Here is a 19,236-nt window from a genome sequence, read left to right as displayed (position 1 = left end):
TTGTTGGTGGGTGTCTGGTGCTGAGAGCGTCCAGCACGCTGTGGTAGTGCTTGTCCTGGTCCATAGCTCGTCTTGCAGTGGTTGGAGACAGAGCAGGTAGCAATACGCTGGCTACGCTAGTAATTAACTCCTTAAATTGAACTTTATGCAGAAGTCAAGCACTGGAATTGATGATCAGTTTCTTGTTTCATAAATGAAGGTGTAAAGCTGTTGCTCTTCAGCTTTTCCAAGCATTGACTTCATGTCTAGCGCTTGCCCCTTCCCTCCTGCCCCGTCCTGTTGTTGAGACATTTGTCCAGTGCCGTGTGATCTGCGGTTCCTGGCACTGCTGTGCCTCGCTGTCGGGGCACGAACCTGTGTGTGTGCTGAGTTAAAAACGTTCTGGTCTTCTGTGCTCGTGAACGTGCCTCTTACTGTACTCATCCTGTGCAACTCTTCTCTCTGTTAGGAATCCGATTTTGGGGTTGTTTTCTGAAGCTGCTGGTGCTGCTTTTGTGAGCCAGATTGATCCGTTCTGCGTGCAGTTTAGCCAAGCAGGTTACGTCTGGTGCTGACAGCAGGGAGAGCTGGTTCGGAAGGTGGGTTGGGTCTGCTAGGAACGGATCGGTGTGCCTCGGGCTTTACTCACCAGCGTGCTCGGTTAGAAGGATCAACAACAATAACCCCTGGCCACGTTTCTGAAGGATCGGCAGGTTTACAGAGTTGTGGCGTGCTGAAGTCAGTGTGTTTTTAAACGGAGTCCTTTGTGGATTTGTGGAGAATGGAGCTGCGGAGCATTGTTTTGTGAAATGCATCCCCTGTAGCTGTATTTCCCAAGACCAAGAAACAGTGTTCAAAACAGATGTGAGCCTCATTTATTAATGTCAAAATCAGTTTGTTTTTAATTTAAGTTCTTATGTTTTTCTCACTTTCTGTAAATACTCCACCCATCTACCCAGGCACAGGAGCCTTGTCCTCAGATGCTAACCCAGGCTACGAAACCTTAAACCCCAGAGGGAGCTTGTTAGCATGTAGTTTGAGGAGCCCTCTTTGCATCACACTAGTGTGTTTGTGTTTTGGGAGGGCAACTGAGCCGGGGAGCGGAACACTTCTCGGTTTCATTTTTATAGAGGAGTCCTGGAGAAGAAGTCTGTCACCTTGCACATGGCAAATATTTACTTTTTGAATGGAATCGAAATAAATATGCTATTAGATTTTTCTAAGCTGAGTTTTTATAGTGCCCCTTTGTGTACACTCATGGTTTAATCTCAGCAGAGCTCTGGAATTAGTCTTTGGCAATTAACTCAATAGGCGAATGCAGCCAAAGAAGTTCTCACTTCAATTGTTCTTCCCCAATACTGAAAAAAAATAGTAATTTTGTTGGGGTCTGTGGACTACAAACAAGTTTAATGGCATTTTTAATAGCTGTTTCAGAGACTGGAAAGGTAAGTTTTCTGCTAGTTTTCACTTTGGACAAGGGCTGGTATTCAACAGGGCTTGCTTGTAAGCATCCATGAGTGTTTGAAGGCTTAAAGAAGGCAAATCAGTGGCGTGGCTCGTAGGTCTTATTTCCATGTTCTGAAGTCAGTGTCACTTCGTCAGCAAGCGTCAGTGATGTTTGCTCGGTTCTTCATCCTGTAAGCTATATCCTAAATTTTAACCACCTCCTTCCCATCATTCCTAAGTAACCAAGTAACAGTAGATCGGCAGCGTTGTTAGTGCTGGTGTGCCATTTCCCAAATCCTGTGATCCAAATGGGTTTAAGTACGTGCAGAACTAGATTCAGATCAAATTACTGATGGAGATTGATACTCTAAAAAAGACGTCAGTACAGAAATAAGTTGTCGAGTGTCTTTGTACACCGAGTCAAATGAGGTTTCTTCCCTGTTGGTCACTGCAGTTTACTCTTGCCCTTGCTCAAACCAGAATTGCTCTTGCATCCAGCTGTGCAGTAGTTCATAAAGCAACTTCTAAAGCACACCTTGATGGAACAAATGCTGATTTAACTGCACACTTAATCGTAGTGAAGTTAGATTTTTGAGAACATGATGCTTGGCATTAGCAAACAGTTTCCTTGTGTTACTTGTGTGTGGCTACTGCTTTCTGCACTGAAAAAAAAAAAAAAAAGGAAGTGCAGTTTCTGTATCATCAGGGCAGCTGTCTTGCTGTAAAGTGCTAGAGCTGAGATTCCAGTATTCCTTACAGTGACTGTAGTGGCACAAAGTATCTCGTTTTATATTTTAATCGCTAGGTAACTGGTACTTTCTGTAAAATCTTTTGTCGTGAAAACCAATGTGGAACTGCTTTCCAGGTCACAGATGCTTTCTCACGTAGAGGCTCCTGAACTATTTTGCCTCTTAGAGCTGCAAAGAAATGTCCTTAGGAAACCAGGTTAACCTAATAGTGTTTCTAGCCAATGTGGAGTGTTTAGTAACGTCACCACTAGAAGTGAAATGCTACTGTTAAAGCAGTTATTTTAATTTTCAATTTCATCATACCCTTATCTCCGGGGGTATCTTGATCTGTGAGTGCAGGGTGTTAGTCTTGGGGAGGGAACATGAAGTTAAATATCTCACATCTCTTGCTGATTTTCAGTACAGGTTATTTGCATTCATCCTTACCTATTAGAGCTGCTCATCATGCAGTTTGCTCACTTGCAGGCTTTACGTAATACTACCACTATGCACTAATAAAGACTCGAGGCTCCCGTGTATCGCTATCAGTGCCTTTTCACATCTGATAGTCTCAAGTAAAGCTGATCACAGGTCACAGCTGTGATCACAGGAAAAACAGGGAGTTTGTTCTGGTCTGCAAGGGACTAGAGTACAGGAAGTAAGATAATTGCTAGCTGTAAAAGGTCCAAGTTCAAAAATAAACTGGTACATTTAAAAACTTGCAAACAGCGTTGCCTAAATGCATGGAGGCTCAAACAGGTTCGAGTGCGTTCAAGTACTGCGGGTTCAGAAGCCCCTGGGGCTGCTGCGCTCCTCTGGGGCAAGCAGCTTCCCGAGAGGAAGGGACTGGGGGAACCCGGGCACGGATGGCTCCCGGAGCGCCTCGGTCTGGGAAGGGAAGGAAAGGCAGGAGGAAGGGCTGTCTGCAGAGGAGCAAATGCTAAATCACTGCAGTGGCTGTAGCTTTCAAGGTGGCACTGGTCCTCGATGTAAAATTCATCTTAAAATTTAACAGAGGTATTGTTTTAACTTTGACTCTAACAGTATTTGTAATAAACCTTTAAAAATTTGTCTCAACATAAGTAAGACTGGCAGTCAAGAAACCTTTAAAATATTTATTTCCTAGCATTATAGCTGAGCCGTTCAGGAATTAATTATTAGATTGTAAATATTCGTACCAGTTACCCTTGTTTCCTTTGCCTATTTCTGCCATCAAATGAGCAGGTGCAAAGAAATCTCTTAATTTTTCTTTTGGAACACTCCTGCAAATAAAAGCTGTACCATTTTGTTTTCTCATTTCAGGTTACATTAACGAGGAATAACAAACTCTTGAGTCCCTGTGGGTGCTTCTGTAGTGCTCGTAGTTCTTCGAGCATCTTTCTAAGCCTCTTACCAACCAACTTCTTAAAATACCTAAGTGATGTCAGGCTTCGTGTTCAGAAAACTTGAAAAATAGTGCGATCGTGTTGCTGTAGCTGTAAAGCAGAACCTCTGAGATGATGGAAGTCATTAGTTAAGCACTTGCGTCTTGAAGTGCAGTGATAAACCAACCATTGAAGACTCTTTGCACCTGCAGCATATTTCCTTCAGTTTGAACAGCTCATTTAGTGACTATGATAGTGGAAACCATTTGAAAGCTGAAAAAGGGAAGCTAACTTTCACACCTAGTTATTTCTGCATTGGTAAAGATGTATCTGCTCGTAAAATTGAGGAACAAGTTAACCAGAAGCAATTGGTTCTGTTTAGTTTTCAAGGATTATGCTTCTCTCCTTTTAATAGGGTTTAGGCGTGAAACAAAGTAAATGTTTTTCTCCCATTCATAAGTCATTCAAGGCATTTGTGAATCTCGTGTGTGATGGAATCTGAAAATGTTGCCTGTGAGTTTAATAAAATTTTGATATCCATCCAGAGATGCAAGCCATTCAGAAGGGGGGGGGGGGGGAGGGGTTAGAATATGTAGAGCTGCTTTTAATTGAAGTTAGGAGTTTATTAAGCATACTGATCTGCGATGACAGGTTACATGGGCGTTCAGTTACCTGTGACAGTGTGATTTAACAGCCGGCAGCTAGTGAGACTTGACCTGTATTTAACAAAACAGAACACCAACACGTAACAGGGATAAAATCAGTGACTTCAAGTAACGCTTCCTGTCTATTGGTTTGAATGGAAGGCTTCTGGTGGAGTGGGCGCGCTGCGTGTAGGAGCTCTACTTATTAGTCATGTAAGTATTGCCAGCACAGCCCTGTGCATTTTAAAACTCACATTTCAAGCTGCTGTCACCTGCACTGCTACAGAGGTGGCTCTCTGTGTCCTCGCTGCCTCCCTCTCAGTAGGCTCAGGAGTACTGCGGGAAGTGCGGAAATCTCGGCTGTCATTAAACCTTTTGTTTAGTCCCAGTGCCTCCTGTGTATTCCGGCTGGCATCAGATTTCTTCTTGTACGTTAATTGTGGCGATGGCTCCTTAAGGCGGGGGAGCTGCGTTCCCTGCCTTGTCTTGAGAGTGGGACTTGGGGCAGCGCCGGCTGGTGATGAGATGTTTGCAGACAACTGCTGGATTTAGCCTGGCGTGGGTGCGCGATCGCATAACTCACCCGCAGCGCAGGCGGAGGTGAGGTGGTCTGCAGCCAGCCAGCGTGCCCCGGGCTTGGAAAAATGCTTGGAGGTGGGGGGGCACCATGGCACCAGCAAACGCACTGGCTGGGATCGCTGTGGGAGTTGCTTCTACAGAGAGGAAACGAACATGATAAAAGACCAATCGCTTACGTTGTTTTGAAATAAACTTTTTATAACACTGGCCCATTAGTTCAGCTTTGTGGGCACGATATTAGGCAAGTAGTAGGATAAACATCTGATTCCGGAGCTTAAAACAGCAGTACTGCTTGGCAGAGCTAATTTCAGCATCGTACCAGCCGCTTGCTGTCTTGCAGGCTCAATGTATGCCGTAATCCGGAGCAGTACGGAGGCCTTGGGCTGTTCCCAAGGGTGCTGCCGCCTCAGGCCTTTCCTGCCTACAGCAGGCAGAAGACCAGCGCTGGCCAAAGCCACATCTCGTTGTCCAGGGCTGGTTAATAAAAGTCTTTGCACAATGCCATTAGAGCCTCTCTGAGGATGCTGGGCGCTGCTTGCACTGTTCCTGCGTGTACACGTGTGCATGATGCTGCCCGCTGACAGGAGTCTCGTCGCTGACTGCGGTAGGAGAAGCATTTCAATGCATCTGCTTGTTTTGATCTGTGGGAATTTGGGTTTCAGGGAGGCCCTGTCCTGGGTCAGGCCCAGGATAGCCAGACGTGCCAGCCCTGTCCTCATGCTGTTGGGGTGAATGCTGGCTTGGTTTGAGCTGCTCTTGAGAAATCCCTCTTGCGCTGAGGAAGTGTCAGGATTTCAGGGAATCTTTAAGAAGAATAAAATAAAAACAAAACTCTTTTTAGTGAATCCAAAAATACTAGTGATTTACACAGCCAGCAAGTGAAAATATTTTTCTAGTTGACACCATTTGCAGAGTAATTATTTCAGACAACACAGCTGTTTTCCTGCTGGCTAATGCAGTTTTTAAAATTGAAACTTTACTTCTTATGCGTCAAAATGATACGAATCTCCTTATTTTTTAATATAGCTGAAGTTTCCATTATCTCCTCTAAGAGCTGGGAGTTAGTTTTCTCCTTTCTTCCTCCTGATTCACCTGTCTTAAAGGTTTGGCTGCATGCGGGAAGCAACTGTTGACTTTGCATTACAAATTGTGTTGTTTGCACCTTTCTGCTACTGGTACAGAGAGCAGTTGGAGGCGGAAAAACCTTCTGCTAGGGGCACTGACTCAGCCTGTGGATGGAGTACAGTACGTGAAGTTCTCTGACTGCAGCGCGAATGTATCAGGTTGCACCGAAAGGTTTGCTTTGCTCTTGACCCAGTCTTCTGAGGTAACTGGTAAAGCTGCTCCCTGAGTGCTTTCTTGTCAAAAATTTCCGGAAAGGGTGATTCAGCCCACCTCCGTGTGTCGGTGATGCAGGCAGGAGCCCAGTCCCTGCACTCCTTGCTGAAGAGCTAGGCTTGCTCCTTCTCCCACAGTTGAACGTAGCCTGGACAAGATTCTCCAAGCCGTGACGGACCCGAAGAGGTTCATCTCAGGAGGAGCTGAGCCTTTTTCTCAAGGAGCCGTGGATCAGCCGGTGCAGGCAGCAAGCAAGCCTGGTGAGCCTGGGCGCAGGGGCCAAGCAGCGGTGAGCTCGGCGATCCAGCACAGCTGTCACGTCCTTCCCGAGAGGCACTGCTGAAGTTCAGGGTGATGTCCCCAAAGTTCTGCTGGACGAGAACTCAAGAGCTGAAAGGGTCAGCTAGCAGGAAGATAAGGGTTAACTGAGCCATGTTGCTTTGAACCATGTTGAAGTAAGGGATAGGTTATCTTCTGCAGCCGCTGATGACTCCGAAGTCTAAACATGACGGCGTGTCGCAACTGCCCGGCCGCAGCGCGCTCCAGAGAAGCGAGGCAGAAGGCGAGCGGAGGCGGGAGCACCCCTGGGCCTGGCTCCCCAGCGGCTGAGCGTGACCCTGGGCCGCTCCTTTGTCTCCATCTGCACGGTGCGGACACGGCTCCTTTGTCTCTTCCTGAGAGCTGACTGCGTGCGACAGCGCTGCGTGGCAGCTCCTGTGCCAAGCCTTGGGTCCGTGCTGAAGGTTTGTTGCTCTCTGACTCCGGCAGTGGGATCAGTCTCCCTCGCATTATCCATTTGAATGCCCTTAAATTTTACTTTCTTTCATCATTTTGAGCTAGTTTTATACTCCTGTATGCTAGACCGGCTCGTGTACAATCAATCGTCCAGCCCTTCTCAGTCCTTCCTGCTGTGCCGGTTACGTTAACTGCATTTTGCACAATGGGGAGGAAACGGATGTGAATTTGGAGAAGCGTGAGATTAGATGGTCTAGTAAAAATCATTCAGTGTTAGGGGATCCAAAGGAAATCCACAGGGAACCTACCTGCAGCTTCTATTTTATGCAACTTTTTTTCCCAAAGCTGATTCTTGTTTGTGTGTTCCCCGGCAACATTCACTTTATGCACCCATCAGCCCTCCAGAGTCCGTCCTGTACACGTCTGTTAGCTAATTGGAATACACGTTTGTAACGAGCGTAAGGCTTTTGGAACCAGGGAGGTAATGAAGCACAGGCTTGTAGCCGTCCTTTTTTTTGCTCCTACATTTTGGATCTGATTGGGAAATGCAGACAGAGGCAGAGCTGACTTTGAGATGGGTCACTAGCTAGCCGCTACAGTTGTCTAGCTTTCCACTTTTCTATCTATTAGAACGCCTTCACTGACCCTGAAAAGTAATTCTGGGCTAGTCTGAGGTGGGAGGAGGCAGAATTGATGCTTAGGGAAAGCAAGACGGTGGCTGAACATGACAAGGACTAGGAGTGAAGCAGGCGTATACCAAATAAACTTAGACATGCTTCCAGCGCGTCCTGGAGTGTTCCTGAGTCCCCCAGTGCTCACTGGGTGGGTTTTTCCTTAGACCCTGCTCTGGCTTCCTGCTGTGCAGAGATGTGATGGGCCGTGCCTTCTGAAAATCAAGGCAAAAGCATATCTTCAGTCTTGCTGCTGCTTTAAAGATGTACATGCAGTGTGTAGCTGTGCTTATGCATGTGGGTAAGGACTTCTAAACCAACAGGAAAAAATGCTGAAACTATTTCTGCCCCAGTAAGGGAAGGAGTCTGTTACTGTGCACGCTAGTCAAATTCTGAATGGAGGAGGCTATGGAAAGTACTTCTACCCATAAGATAGTGTCGCCATATAAGAATAAACTTTGCTAGGGGCGAGAACAGGGTGATTCTTACCTGCTTTTCTTAAGAGACTACTCCTGACTTTCCTCTCTTCCGTGCTAGGAGGTTTTTAAGCTGTGTGCTGATGCTGGCAGTTCTGACTTGCTGTTTTATTTTATTCTGCTTGGTTAATGGAAGCATATTAATGGATTTCATTCTCTGACTCTTATTTATGCAATTACAGGAGAATGTTTTACGTCCTGGGAATCCCTGGAAACACATGTTTCTGTTCACAATGAATTTTTTTTCATTTTTGAATGCAAATAGTGGGTTGAAACTTCATTGTTGCCTCTCAGTCGGGAGCCCTTTGGCATGTGTAAGAAGCAGCTCTTAATTTAGCCTTTCTCTACTGATCAAACATGTATTTTCATGCTTTATAAGGCTTCCCCACTCTTGTCCTTTGTGTAATGTGTTCTAGTGCAATTGTTCTTGCAGTGATTTTGTGTTTTTTCACTCAATGACTAAGATATGCTGCAGAATAGTCGTATGTGAACATGCCACCTTTTTCAGAAGAGGCCATGGAGAAGGCACTGACAGGTCATTAGACTTGCTGCTGTCTGTGCTGTTGATTTGCTGCAGAATACATTCAGTATAGCAATGTAAGGTCATTGTCCCTTTGTAACACAGAGCATCTCAATTATTTAAGCGTTAATTGCTGATAATCAGAGAATTTAGTATTTCCCTAGCAGGTGAAAATATTTGGTGCACAGAAACTGAGTGATTAATCCAGCTGGGGAAAAAAAAAGGGCTCAAAACAAGTGTATTGAAGAATATCTGCCCTTCCCTTTCTGAATAAGCTCTCACAGCATGTCGTTTTATCTACCCAACTTCTGCAGGTTTGTTTAGATTGATGAAATGCCAGCAGTGACATTTGCTTCAGGTTAACTTCATTCATGTCCCTGAGGCCTCAGTCACACAAGATAGGAATGATCAGTCTGTGGTTTTTTTTTTTTTTTTTTTTTTTTTTTTCTGGCCTCCTTAACCTATCCATGATAAGCTTTAAATTTTTGGAAGGATAAACGAGCGTGCAGCTCAGCTTGCAGACTTGGTGCTGTGCCACTGTGCTCTCTCCCTGTTAGCACTTCTGTCACATTGTTTACCTTTCTTCCTTAGATTGAAGTTGCCCTGGGGTTTCGGTGGAGCAGAAGGTGTGCTAATCTTGTTTTGCAAACTTTGTATTTTAAAAGCTGTGTAAGATCCTTGCATAACAAAACTTCACTGGAGAGAAAGTGGAACTTCTCAATAAGTTCACAGGAATTATTCTATTCCTATAGACAGAGGCTGGAGACGTTTCTTCAGCAATTTATCTATTTATCGGATTACAAGATTAATGAAGAATGCAGCAACTAAGGGGTCTGTCTTGTTCTGAAGCCAAGTATCCCAGCAAAATCCTTTTAAGGGAAAAAACACAATATCTGTCTGCCCCTCTGGTGTATCTTGACTCAAATAACTGAAAAGTATGGAGAGGGGCTGTAAGGTCACTGGCTTTACTCTTCCCATCAGAATTAGGCAGTTTTCAAGCTTTAGGAAAGCAGAACTGCAGGATACCAAGTAGTGTGGTCGGTTCTGGCTCAGCCCAGATGTTTGCTTGGTGGACTCCTTTGTGAACAGGAGAGGAGGATGCAGCAGTTCTTTGTCTTGGAAGAACTACCCGGGAAAACAGGTTGACTCAAATCTACTCAGTGTTGATATATGTCTTCATTTGAACCCTTGGAAAAGGGAGAATGCACTTTGCTGGAGTCAGTTTATTATTAAGTTACTGCCTTAGGATGAACTGTTTGCTTATTCTGTTGTACTTTTCCAGACACTGCTCTCAATGAAGCTTTCTTGTCTCTTTCCTCTATTTTTTCCCTTGTACGTTTGGAAAATAAATGATGAGTATATGAAGCTTCCAACCAAGAGCTGCTTTCCACTTGTGTTTAGTCAAAATTGATTTAGATGTTTGGCAGTAAAGCATAAAATTCGTGTCTTACTATAGTTTATCAGGGAAAACAGAGAGGTTTCTTTAAGCATTGTTAAGAAAGTGTCAGCCTCCCTGGACTGGTGCACCTGATCCAATGATACGCCTGAAGCAAAGTAAGTTTGTGGTAGCACAGCAACTGTACTTCATTTGAATTTGACTTCAGAAAGGGTTTTTGAGTATTTAGAAATAGCTTTGATATCTATTTAGAGTCAGAATAGGCTGTCTAGTGTACAGGCACATCTGTGTAATAATAAAATGCAAAATATTATTGTGTAAATAATAAAATACATAAAAGTACACAACAGGCCAGAGAGAATCTGCAGCAGTGTTGATTGCGGAGATGCCTTTCAACACTGTAGGTAAAGGATTGCGCGTGAAGTTGATTTTGAAAGGTGTACATGTTCTTTTAATTATGGCACTCAAAACAAGGAATTGGAAGCCCAGCAATCTTGTTTTGTTGTTGTAGTGGTTTCCCTCCTTTCTTGGCACAAACTGAACGCCCGGTCCTGCTTCTTTCACTGAACGTCACGCTTAGGAAGCATTGCTTGCCCAAACTGTATTTCAGTCAGATCAGATGATGATGTTCTGGTGAATTACTCTGATCGAGGTAATGGCTATGGGGGTCTCAAATCCTGGTCTCGGTGTTTTAGTCACTCTCATTTCAGGACTCCAAATATTTTGCAGCCAGCTATTGGAGAAATAAAACAGCACAGCAAACAGACAAGCAATACCTTTCCAGGGTAAATGTTTTATGTGTATTCTGTAGTTGCGTAAATAGGGCCATTAGGCCAGTAAGTGACTTATCCAGTTTCACATGGGAAGTTTATTTTAGATTATGGTTTTGTGTTCCAGAGTATCATCCACAATACCATCATCTGTCTGTAAAACACCTTCTGGGTATGTTTGGTATGTTTTTTGCTGCTTTTGAGACTTCTAGCTGCATACAGATGTTGTCCCTGATACCTGGATGCAATTCTGTTTTCTGTACAATAGGTTTTCTTCCCCTTTTTTTCAGCTACAGCAATGACAATCCATTTAAACAAAGTCCAGAAACCGTGTAATCAATTACTGGAACACCATGATCATACTGTGACTTTCTCCAACTGCAATACAAACATTGTAGAAAAATATAAAGCTCTTCCACACTGGTCTCTGGCCTTGTAGAGAGATCTTGACAAATTAAAAGAGCTGGGCAATCACTAATTGCATGAAGTTTAACAAGACCAAGTGCCAGATTCAGCACCTGGGATGGGGCAACCCTGGCTGTATGTATAGATGAGGACGAGAGGCTGGAGAGCAGTCCCGCAGAAAGGGATCTGGGGTTTCTGGTCAATGCCAAGCCAAATATGAATCGGGAGCATGCCCCAGTAGCCCAAAAGTCCAACCATGTCCTGGGGTGCCTCAGGCACGGCATGGCTAGCCTGGCGAGGGAAGGGATTCTCCTGCTCTGCTCTGCACCAGTGTGGCCTCACCTCGAGCACTGTGTGCAGTTTTGGGTGCCACAACGTAAGAAAGACTTAAAATTATTAGAGAGCCTCCAAAGGAGGGCTACAAAGATGGTGAAGGGTCTGGAAGGCAAGTTGTATGAGGAGTGGCTGAGGTCCTTGGGTTTGTTCAGCCCAGAGCAGAGCAGGCTGAGGGGAGGCCTCATGGCGGCCTGCAGCTCCCTCACGAGGGGAGCGGAGGGGCAGGTGCTGAGCTCTGCTCTCTGGGGATGGCGACAGGACCCAAGGGAACGGCATGGAGCTGGGACGGGGGGGGTCAGGCTGGGTGTTAGGGAAAGGCTCTTCACTCAGAGGGTGATCGGGCACTGGGGCAGGCTGTCCAGGGCAGTGGTCAGCGCACCAAGCTTGCCGGAGTTCAAGAAGCATTTGGACAACGCTCTCAGACACAGCCGTATGAGTTCTTCAAATGGGTTTCTGCATCTCCACACAGTAGCTCCTTTCTCAAATGAATGGTTTATAAATTGACCAGAGCCTCACAAAGCAACCTTTACACACATGGAATAGCAGTTGTTTGCTTAGGTAACCTGCCAACCACATCACTGTTCATGTTAAAGATCTTTGATATTGACTGAATGTTACAATCTTTCTACTTGCAAGTGTAATCTATATGTTGTCAAAGTTGCTCCAACATTAAACTGTTGTGATCAGATGCCTGAGGCAAAAGTACATGTTCTTTGCCAGGAATATGAAGAGTGTTTTAGACACCTTGAACTACGTTCACGTGTTTGAGCATTCATAGCCCTTCCAGGCATCATTTAACCAATTGAACCTTAATGAATCAAATAGTAGTCTTTTATACCCTGTATATGGGAAATTAGAACTCAGAAGTAATATGATTTAGCAAAATAAATGGTAACAAATGGTAAAATTTGACTTATAAAACTTGAAGGTAAGAGGCCTTTTTCTGATCATCTACACTTCAAGATGACTGCTTCTGGGAAGAGCCTGGGAGGAGGAGAAAAATCTGTGAAATTGTTTCATTGAGGTAATACAGGGTCTTTTTGCTTTGCTTACTTTTATGTCACAACAAGTGAGAAGGAAATTAGGCTAAACTGTAAAAATGCTGTAGTTGTGTAGTAAATGCTCTAAGAGGTGTTTCAGCTGTAAAGAGACCACCAATTTCTCAGGTGAGGACAGCTCTTGAGAGAAGATTTCGGTTTGACCAGTTTTTGAAACAAATCCAGTATTACTGAATTATCTCTTTCAGCTGCATAATTTAGCAGTGGAACTGAAGGGTTTTTTGTTTTTGTTTGTTAAGACTTTCTTCCCCTTTCCAGAGAAGAGACTGAAAAGTTGCATACATACAATCACCCTGCTGTAACACAATACATCCTCTATTGCAATTGCGAAGGATTTCTTGCTTGTGCTTCAAGTTTGAGATGGATAAAAGTCCCAGTAATAGAAAGCACACCACACTCCTATATACCAATGATTCTGAGAAAGTCTTAAAAGCTTGTATGTTTCTCTTGTAACCTGTAACTAGTATCAAGGCACTGGACCTGGGGCAGAAATTTCAGCCCATTTGCTAAAGCAGAAGTGTCATGGAAGTAACAAGTAGTTAAAATGTTTTTTTGACATGGTAGTGTGACTTTTCCCCCCTTTCTTCATACTATGTCTTCGGATTTGGAGACAGATTTCAGTCCCAAGAATCAAGTAAGCTTAAATTGCCATTCTGGACATCAGTGTAGATGGTGCTTTGAACAGACAAAGTATCAGCATACTTACTAGATGAGGTATTTCTAGGCTGTCTAATGGAGAGAAACAAGTGGGGTATTGCTGGAACCAGAAGGAAAATACAAAAATCCCTTATCCCCAAAACTTAGCAAAATATAACAAAAGAACAGACTGTTGGCAGAAACCTGTCTGTAAACAGGTTGATAAAGTATTCAAATTGTACTTGAAAAAGCTTACAAGAACATGAACCCAAAGATGGCAAATACGGAAGGCTAGTAGATTTATCTTAAAAAGCTACTGTTGATGAGGAATTGGAGTTACCAGGTGTTAATTTGCCAGCTATCTCACTTAGTTTAAGAGAAATGAGAAGGGCCAGATTGTTGCTCTCATCCTTTTTTCAGCACTTAAAAAGATGATTCTAAAGCAAACAGCCAACGATATTCTCCCAGATCATATTACTAGCTGCGCTGATTTGTTGTACAAGAGCCTATGTCCCTCTATGCGATTTCAGGGTTCAACTAGAAATGTTGCCACAAAAACTGAAATATTAATGTAAGGAGTAGGCCTGCTTCCCTTGATACGTAAGTAAACTTTATTGGGGGAGCGGGGAAAGAAGAGTGCTCAAAAGGATTTTAAAAGCAAACGATTTTTTCGTATGAATTAAAAGAGTATAGTTCCCTGTACATTGGTTTTGTGGCCAGCCCAGCCCGTTAAGGCCAGGGTCAGTCCCATTGAGGAGGAGGCTGCTGGCACGCTGCCTCCCCAGGTGCCGACTGCCCACCGCAGGAGGGCTTTCTCTTCCTGCAGCTCTCTTCTCATCATGCTGTAGTTAAATAGATGCCTGGCCTTTTACAGCTCTGTTCCTGGATAAAGAGTAAAACTGCACTGTTCCAGTAATACGTGTATACAAGTATTGCAAATACGGTTATGACTCAGCCTTTCCCCAGAGACTTAATGGCGGGGGGGGGAGACGACAAAACAGGGCCACAGACCAAAAGTGCTTAGAATTTCCCATCCCTAAATCAGGCGTCCTTGTAATTAAACAGAGTTCAAAGATGAATCAACATACAAAAATGCAGAGCTGCTCATGATTGTTGGAGGTACAGAGGGAAAGGCAGGAATAGCAGGGGGACTGCGGTAATCTTTTGGAGACATACCAGGCTCAGCATTAACAGACAGGCATCCAGTGCCAGAGACATCAAGCTCTCTAGAACAGAAGAGATGCCAAACGCTCTGTTTGGGTTAGTGGATACCAAAGGGAGAGCCTTAGGGGTGGTGGATCCCTGCCCAGTGAGCGTAACCCCTGTCCCTACTGTAACCTTGATGCTGGAGAGACTCATTGACTTCTGAAATCCTTTAAATGTCACACGGACGTTTGGGCATTTGAACTTTGCTCACAGTAGATACTGGAGTCTGCTAATGCTCCTGGAGAAGCAGTCGTATTTATCTCCTTGTTTAGCACGAGAGGGAGTAGACATAAGGAAAGACATAAAAGGCAGGAAACAAATGTAAATGTGTGTGATAGTGTCTGACCTCACTCCAGCTCATGTGAGGCTGGATCTGGTCAATTGTTAGTCGGCTGCAAGCTGGGGGAGAGTTACTGGAGGCTGAAGGATTCTGCTAGGAATTGATACACTAAGCACATCAAAGAAGATATAGACGGTAGTCATGAGCATTTCCATTGATCGCTTCCGTATTAATGAGGTTTGGTGTGAGGAGCTCCATTGTGTCCTAAAGTTTCGTTCTAAATTCAGTTTTCTGCTGCCCGTGTAATGTGGTGGAGAGGATGTCATACTGGTTTCTGTGAAGTGGGGACACAAACTGCAATAGCTGAACTTGTTTTGTCAGCCACCAAATAACCATCAATTTGGTCTGCTAGATAAAGCCAGTCTGGAAAAAAATATATGACGTGCCATTGTGTCCTTTTTAGCAATCCAGTCTCCTGAACTGCGTTCAGCTCCTCCCTCAAAAAAATAAAAATAAAAAAAATCTGAGAGCTTTAATGCCTTCTGGTGATGTTCATGTGTCAGCTCAGGATTATTTAATAAAAGCTTTAGAAGTTCTCAGTCTTAACCTACCTTATGGCATGGTGTCAGAAAGCAACAGCATCGAGTCTGAGCACTAGGCAAATATTCCAGAGTAATTTAATTCTTAGGAGATGTGTCTGGGAGGTAGTATGCTTGCCTGCATGGAAGTACTGAATTTCAGGTGTTGTCCGGTGTGTTGAGAGGCCCAGTACGTATCCAGTATTGACTGCACTCAGGTTAAAGCTCTCCCGCCAGCTTTTGTCTTCTGCTTGCAAGACCACGCACACAACCTTCTGTTCCCCAGCCGCTAAAGCCTGCCTTTTAGCCAGAATACCTCTATAAAAAGGCCTTTCTGCTAGAAGTCTTTCAGCAATGGAAAGCTAGGGAAGACAAATGCCACCAAGCAGAGCTAGTTTAAATTTTTTTTTTCACTCTTGTACCAGGCTTGCGTTGCCTGAAAGCAATGAGTTATTGTAAGCAGTGCAGAGGATTGCGTTGTTGGGCTCCAGTGACTCCATGGGTATGGCCCTAGAACTACTTCTCAAAAGCAAATACTAATTCAGCTGGAAAGCACAAGTCAGTTGGAAGGGCATCTGGAGATGAAAGGAAAAGACTGTTCCGTTTCGTGAGGTTTTGCAAAAAATGATCACGTGGCTCTAAGCTCTAAAGAGAATAGCACTGAATAGTTGCACACATTTTCCATCAGTTTGTTGTTATAAAAAAAAAAATGCGTGTTGGTTTCTGCTCCCTTAAAAAATGAGTATGTTGTAAAATGTGTGTGTGTATTTCTATGTATAGCATCGTGATGTTTTTTCTAGCGATTTACCTACTCATCAAGTGTCAATAGATGGCTGTTCGCTTCAGCCGGTGCTTTAGGAATTGGGGAGTGAACTCTGTGGAATAAAATGCAGGCAGTTTGCAAACAGCCTGAACTTCCAGCTCCTGGCTAAATTGAAGAATCTGAAGTGTGAAATGTGCTGCGAAAACACTTTTGCCAGTGAAATGTGTGTTGTCCTGGTGGGAAGGAGAAGGGTACCAAGAAATTGCTTCTTGGCACTTCAGAGAGCGTAGGTGTCCGGTCCCTGCACAGTTCGTTAGAGGTTGCTGGGAAATAGGTTTTGTTGTTTGGGTACTTGCAAACTCTGAGGTGGTTATGCACTAACGCCAAATGTTGCACAAATCCTGCCACGTACCTGGGTATCAAAGGACAGAAAATTCAATCTTGCTCTTCAAATGTATATATGGCGTGGAGGGCAGCACCGGGAAGTGTAGCCAAGTTTGGGAGGATCGAGGCAGAAGGCAAGTTGGAGGCTTCAACGTCGACATTCGTGTGTTGGTTTGTGCTGTTTTACTGCAGGTGTCTGAAAGCAGCACCTGAAGTTAGGGCAGCAGCAGGTTGCGATCTGTGGAAATGTGTGACTGGGGGGCTCCCCCCAAAAACCGGTTGAATATTTTGAGTTTGGAAGCACTGGTGTCAGGTAAGGAGAAAAATGAACTTGTGGCAAAAGACATGGAGGATGAAGCGGTTCCTGGCTCTGCAGTGCATTTCCCATGGGACTGGGGAAATCTCAAACTCCTTCTGTTGCAGTTTCCTATTCTCATATGGGGGCAGTCGCCTTTTTAGAGGCATGTTAACATCTTTACAACTGATTAATCATGACTACCTCACATCCAAGATCTGTGGTGGAAGTGCTGGCACTATTATCCAAAAGCAGTTGCCAAAGTCATCACAGCCTTTTAGGTATCCTGAAGAGCTATTTAATTTTAGTTGCTTGAGAAATGTGTACAAAAAAAAAAAAAAAAAGAGAAGTTGAGGGGAGTGTTTTGGCATGGGTTACAGGAGTGACCTTGCCTGTAGGTGGTTGTGCCTTTTGTCCTGGGTTTGAGGTGCTAATTCAGCCTCAGCTCCTTCCTGATCTACTTATAAAGAACATTTATGGGCCTAAAAATGCTTGTCAGTGCTTAGTTAAAATTCCAACTCTGTTGCTCTTTCGCTTTGGCGGATCTTGTTTTCTTTGGTGCTTTGGAAGGACCTCATTGTTTATTGCACGGTGCAGTTGTCACCGCGGATGGAAAATGTTACTGGCAGTAGAAATTGATACCACTAAAATTACAGTGTTTGTGTACACTCAGTATGTGTGCCATCTCCTATTTCTGACTCGTCACTTAAATTGGACCAGTCCTGACCTGTGTAGGTGGGTTTCCACCAGCATGTGCTCATTACAGCTCTCCCATTGCACTTTCTGGGCCCTGTTATGGAAGGGAGGTAAGTGTCTCCTAGTGTCTCCTGCAGGAGATGGCAGGAGGAGAGAGTTCCCTGTCTGTTTTTCTTCCTCCATCTTTTGTTTTCCTCTTCCTTCATCACTTGATCTTTCCCTCGCTCTGTGCCTGTCATGCCATGTGGGCATAAAAATAAGATGATTTTAAGGGGGGGGGGGAGCATTGGTGCTCTTTGTCTAGACTAGATACTTGTGGAAATAGCGACTACATTTTAGATTCAGCAAGCCTAACGTTTCAGCTTTATGCTCGGTTTCTGTATCCTTGTAATCTATTTGACATGAAATATTGACAGGCATAGGAAGCTAGGTTTCCCATCTCTGCAGAAAGTTTCAACTTGCTATAGCCATACTTAACTAGTTAACAAAATGGGTCATGTTTCTTCAGGATCTGTAAAGGTTTTAAAGATCGTTGAACTAAGGACCGTATAAATGCAGCTGTTGCCAAGGTAAATTAACTTGTCCTGCAGGAACAATGAATCCATTTAGGACCTCTGAAAACTAAGATTTTTGTTACAAATTTTGTATCTCACGAAATACTGGAATGGGGTGGGGAAACATGCAGAGGTTCATGAGGGAGGCATGGAGTTTTCTCCCAACTTCATTTCTTAATTTTTTTTGCCTCTCTGCTTGCAGATTCTCACAAACACAAAGATAAACACAAAGACCGAGAACACCGGCACAAAGAGCACAAGAAGGACAAGGAAAAAGACCGGGAAAAGTCCAAGCACAGTAATAGGTGAGGAAAAAATTGACCAAACCCTCGTAGGCTAAACCTCTGTTGCTCATGCAATCTTAGAATTTACGAGTGTAGGTGATTAAAGTCTAAATTTATGTAATTGCATGCATTTCTATTTCTATATGGGTAGCTTAAGCTGTGCATCTTGCAAATGGGATCCAATATTTTTGTATATAAGATTATTGCAGCATAGTGTGACTGAAGGTGAAAACTAGTTTAACCTCATCTTCATGGAGACTGATGAATTTTGGTTGTAATCTTTTGTGTGTTTGCAATTGTTTGTCAGAAACGTGGAGCACTCATAAGTGTTGCTGTAAACCCTGCTGTTTTAGCATAGATGAACCTGATGTGACTACTCAGTCTCCTAATAATTAGTAGCATCTGGAAAAATGGTCCCCTGGAGTGATGGCAATGTCCTTGGCCTTTTCCTATACCGACTGAATATCTCAGCGCTGTCAGGCAGCTTGTGGGGCAATCCTTTTTACATTTGCCAGGCATTATGAGCACGTCTCAGCTGCTGGGTTAGATGATAAATCTGAAAGGATTGCCTGCTGGTTTGTCTGGTCTGCATGACAACTGCACTGCCACTGTCTGGGGAATGTGTGTCACGGGACTCACCTGCAATATCATCCACACTGAACATAAGATAAGCATTTGTTTACTCTGCGATGATGGGGGCACTTGCAGTGGTGGTGGGTTCCATAGTCCAGCCTATCTCCTAACGTAAGGTGTGAATTATAAGAACCGGAATATGCAGGTCTGTCCTTGGTGACTTGGTATAACACAGTGGGGCAGCTGTGTCACACACAGGACGTTACACAGAGAAGCTTTCCTAGTTGTAACTCCTGACATGCAAGTGCCATGGAGTCTACGTTGAGTATTTGCAAATCAGGCACTGGAGGGTAAGTTTCTGTCCCAGCACTTGGTGAACGGCAGGGAGTGTTGGTTATGGCCAAGCAAATGTTCTTAACTAATGGCTGTGCAAATGTGACAACAAATGTGACAACACAAACTAAAAACAAATGAGTAGTCTGTATTAACAACTTCTATTAAGAAGCAAAGAAAAAAATGAGTGTGTGCTGAGCAGTGGGTTT

The 19,236-nt window shown here is 44.1% G+C and overlaps 1 protein-coding gene across 1 annotated transcript in view; it reads left to right on the top strand.

Moving 5' to 3' along the window:
* TOP1 (DNA topoisomerase I) overlaps window positions 1-19,236 on the top strand; it is a 66,729-nt gene that overhangs the window by 12,516 nt on the left and 34,977 nt on the right. The window contains exon 3 of the mRNA XM_040575546.1: window positions 18,040-18,142. Within this exon, the coding sequence (XP_040431480.1) occupies window positions 18,040-18,142 (103 nt within the window). The remainder of the gene's footprint in view (window positions 1-18,039; window positions 18,143-19,236) is intronic.

This window comes from Cygnus olor, chromosome 16 (genome assembly GCF_009769625.2).
Source record: "Cygnus olor isolate bCygOlo1 chromosome 16, bCygOlo1.pri.v2, whole genome shotgun sequence".
Lineage (NCBI taxonomy): Eukaryota > Metazoa > Chordata > Aves > Anseriformes > Anatidae > Cygnus > Cygnus olor.
The sequence above is the reverse complement of the archived record's forward strand: the minus strand, read 5'-3'. Positions and strand labels throughout refer to the sequence as shown.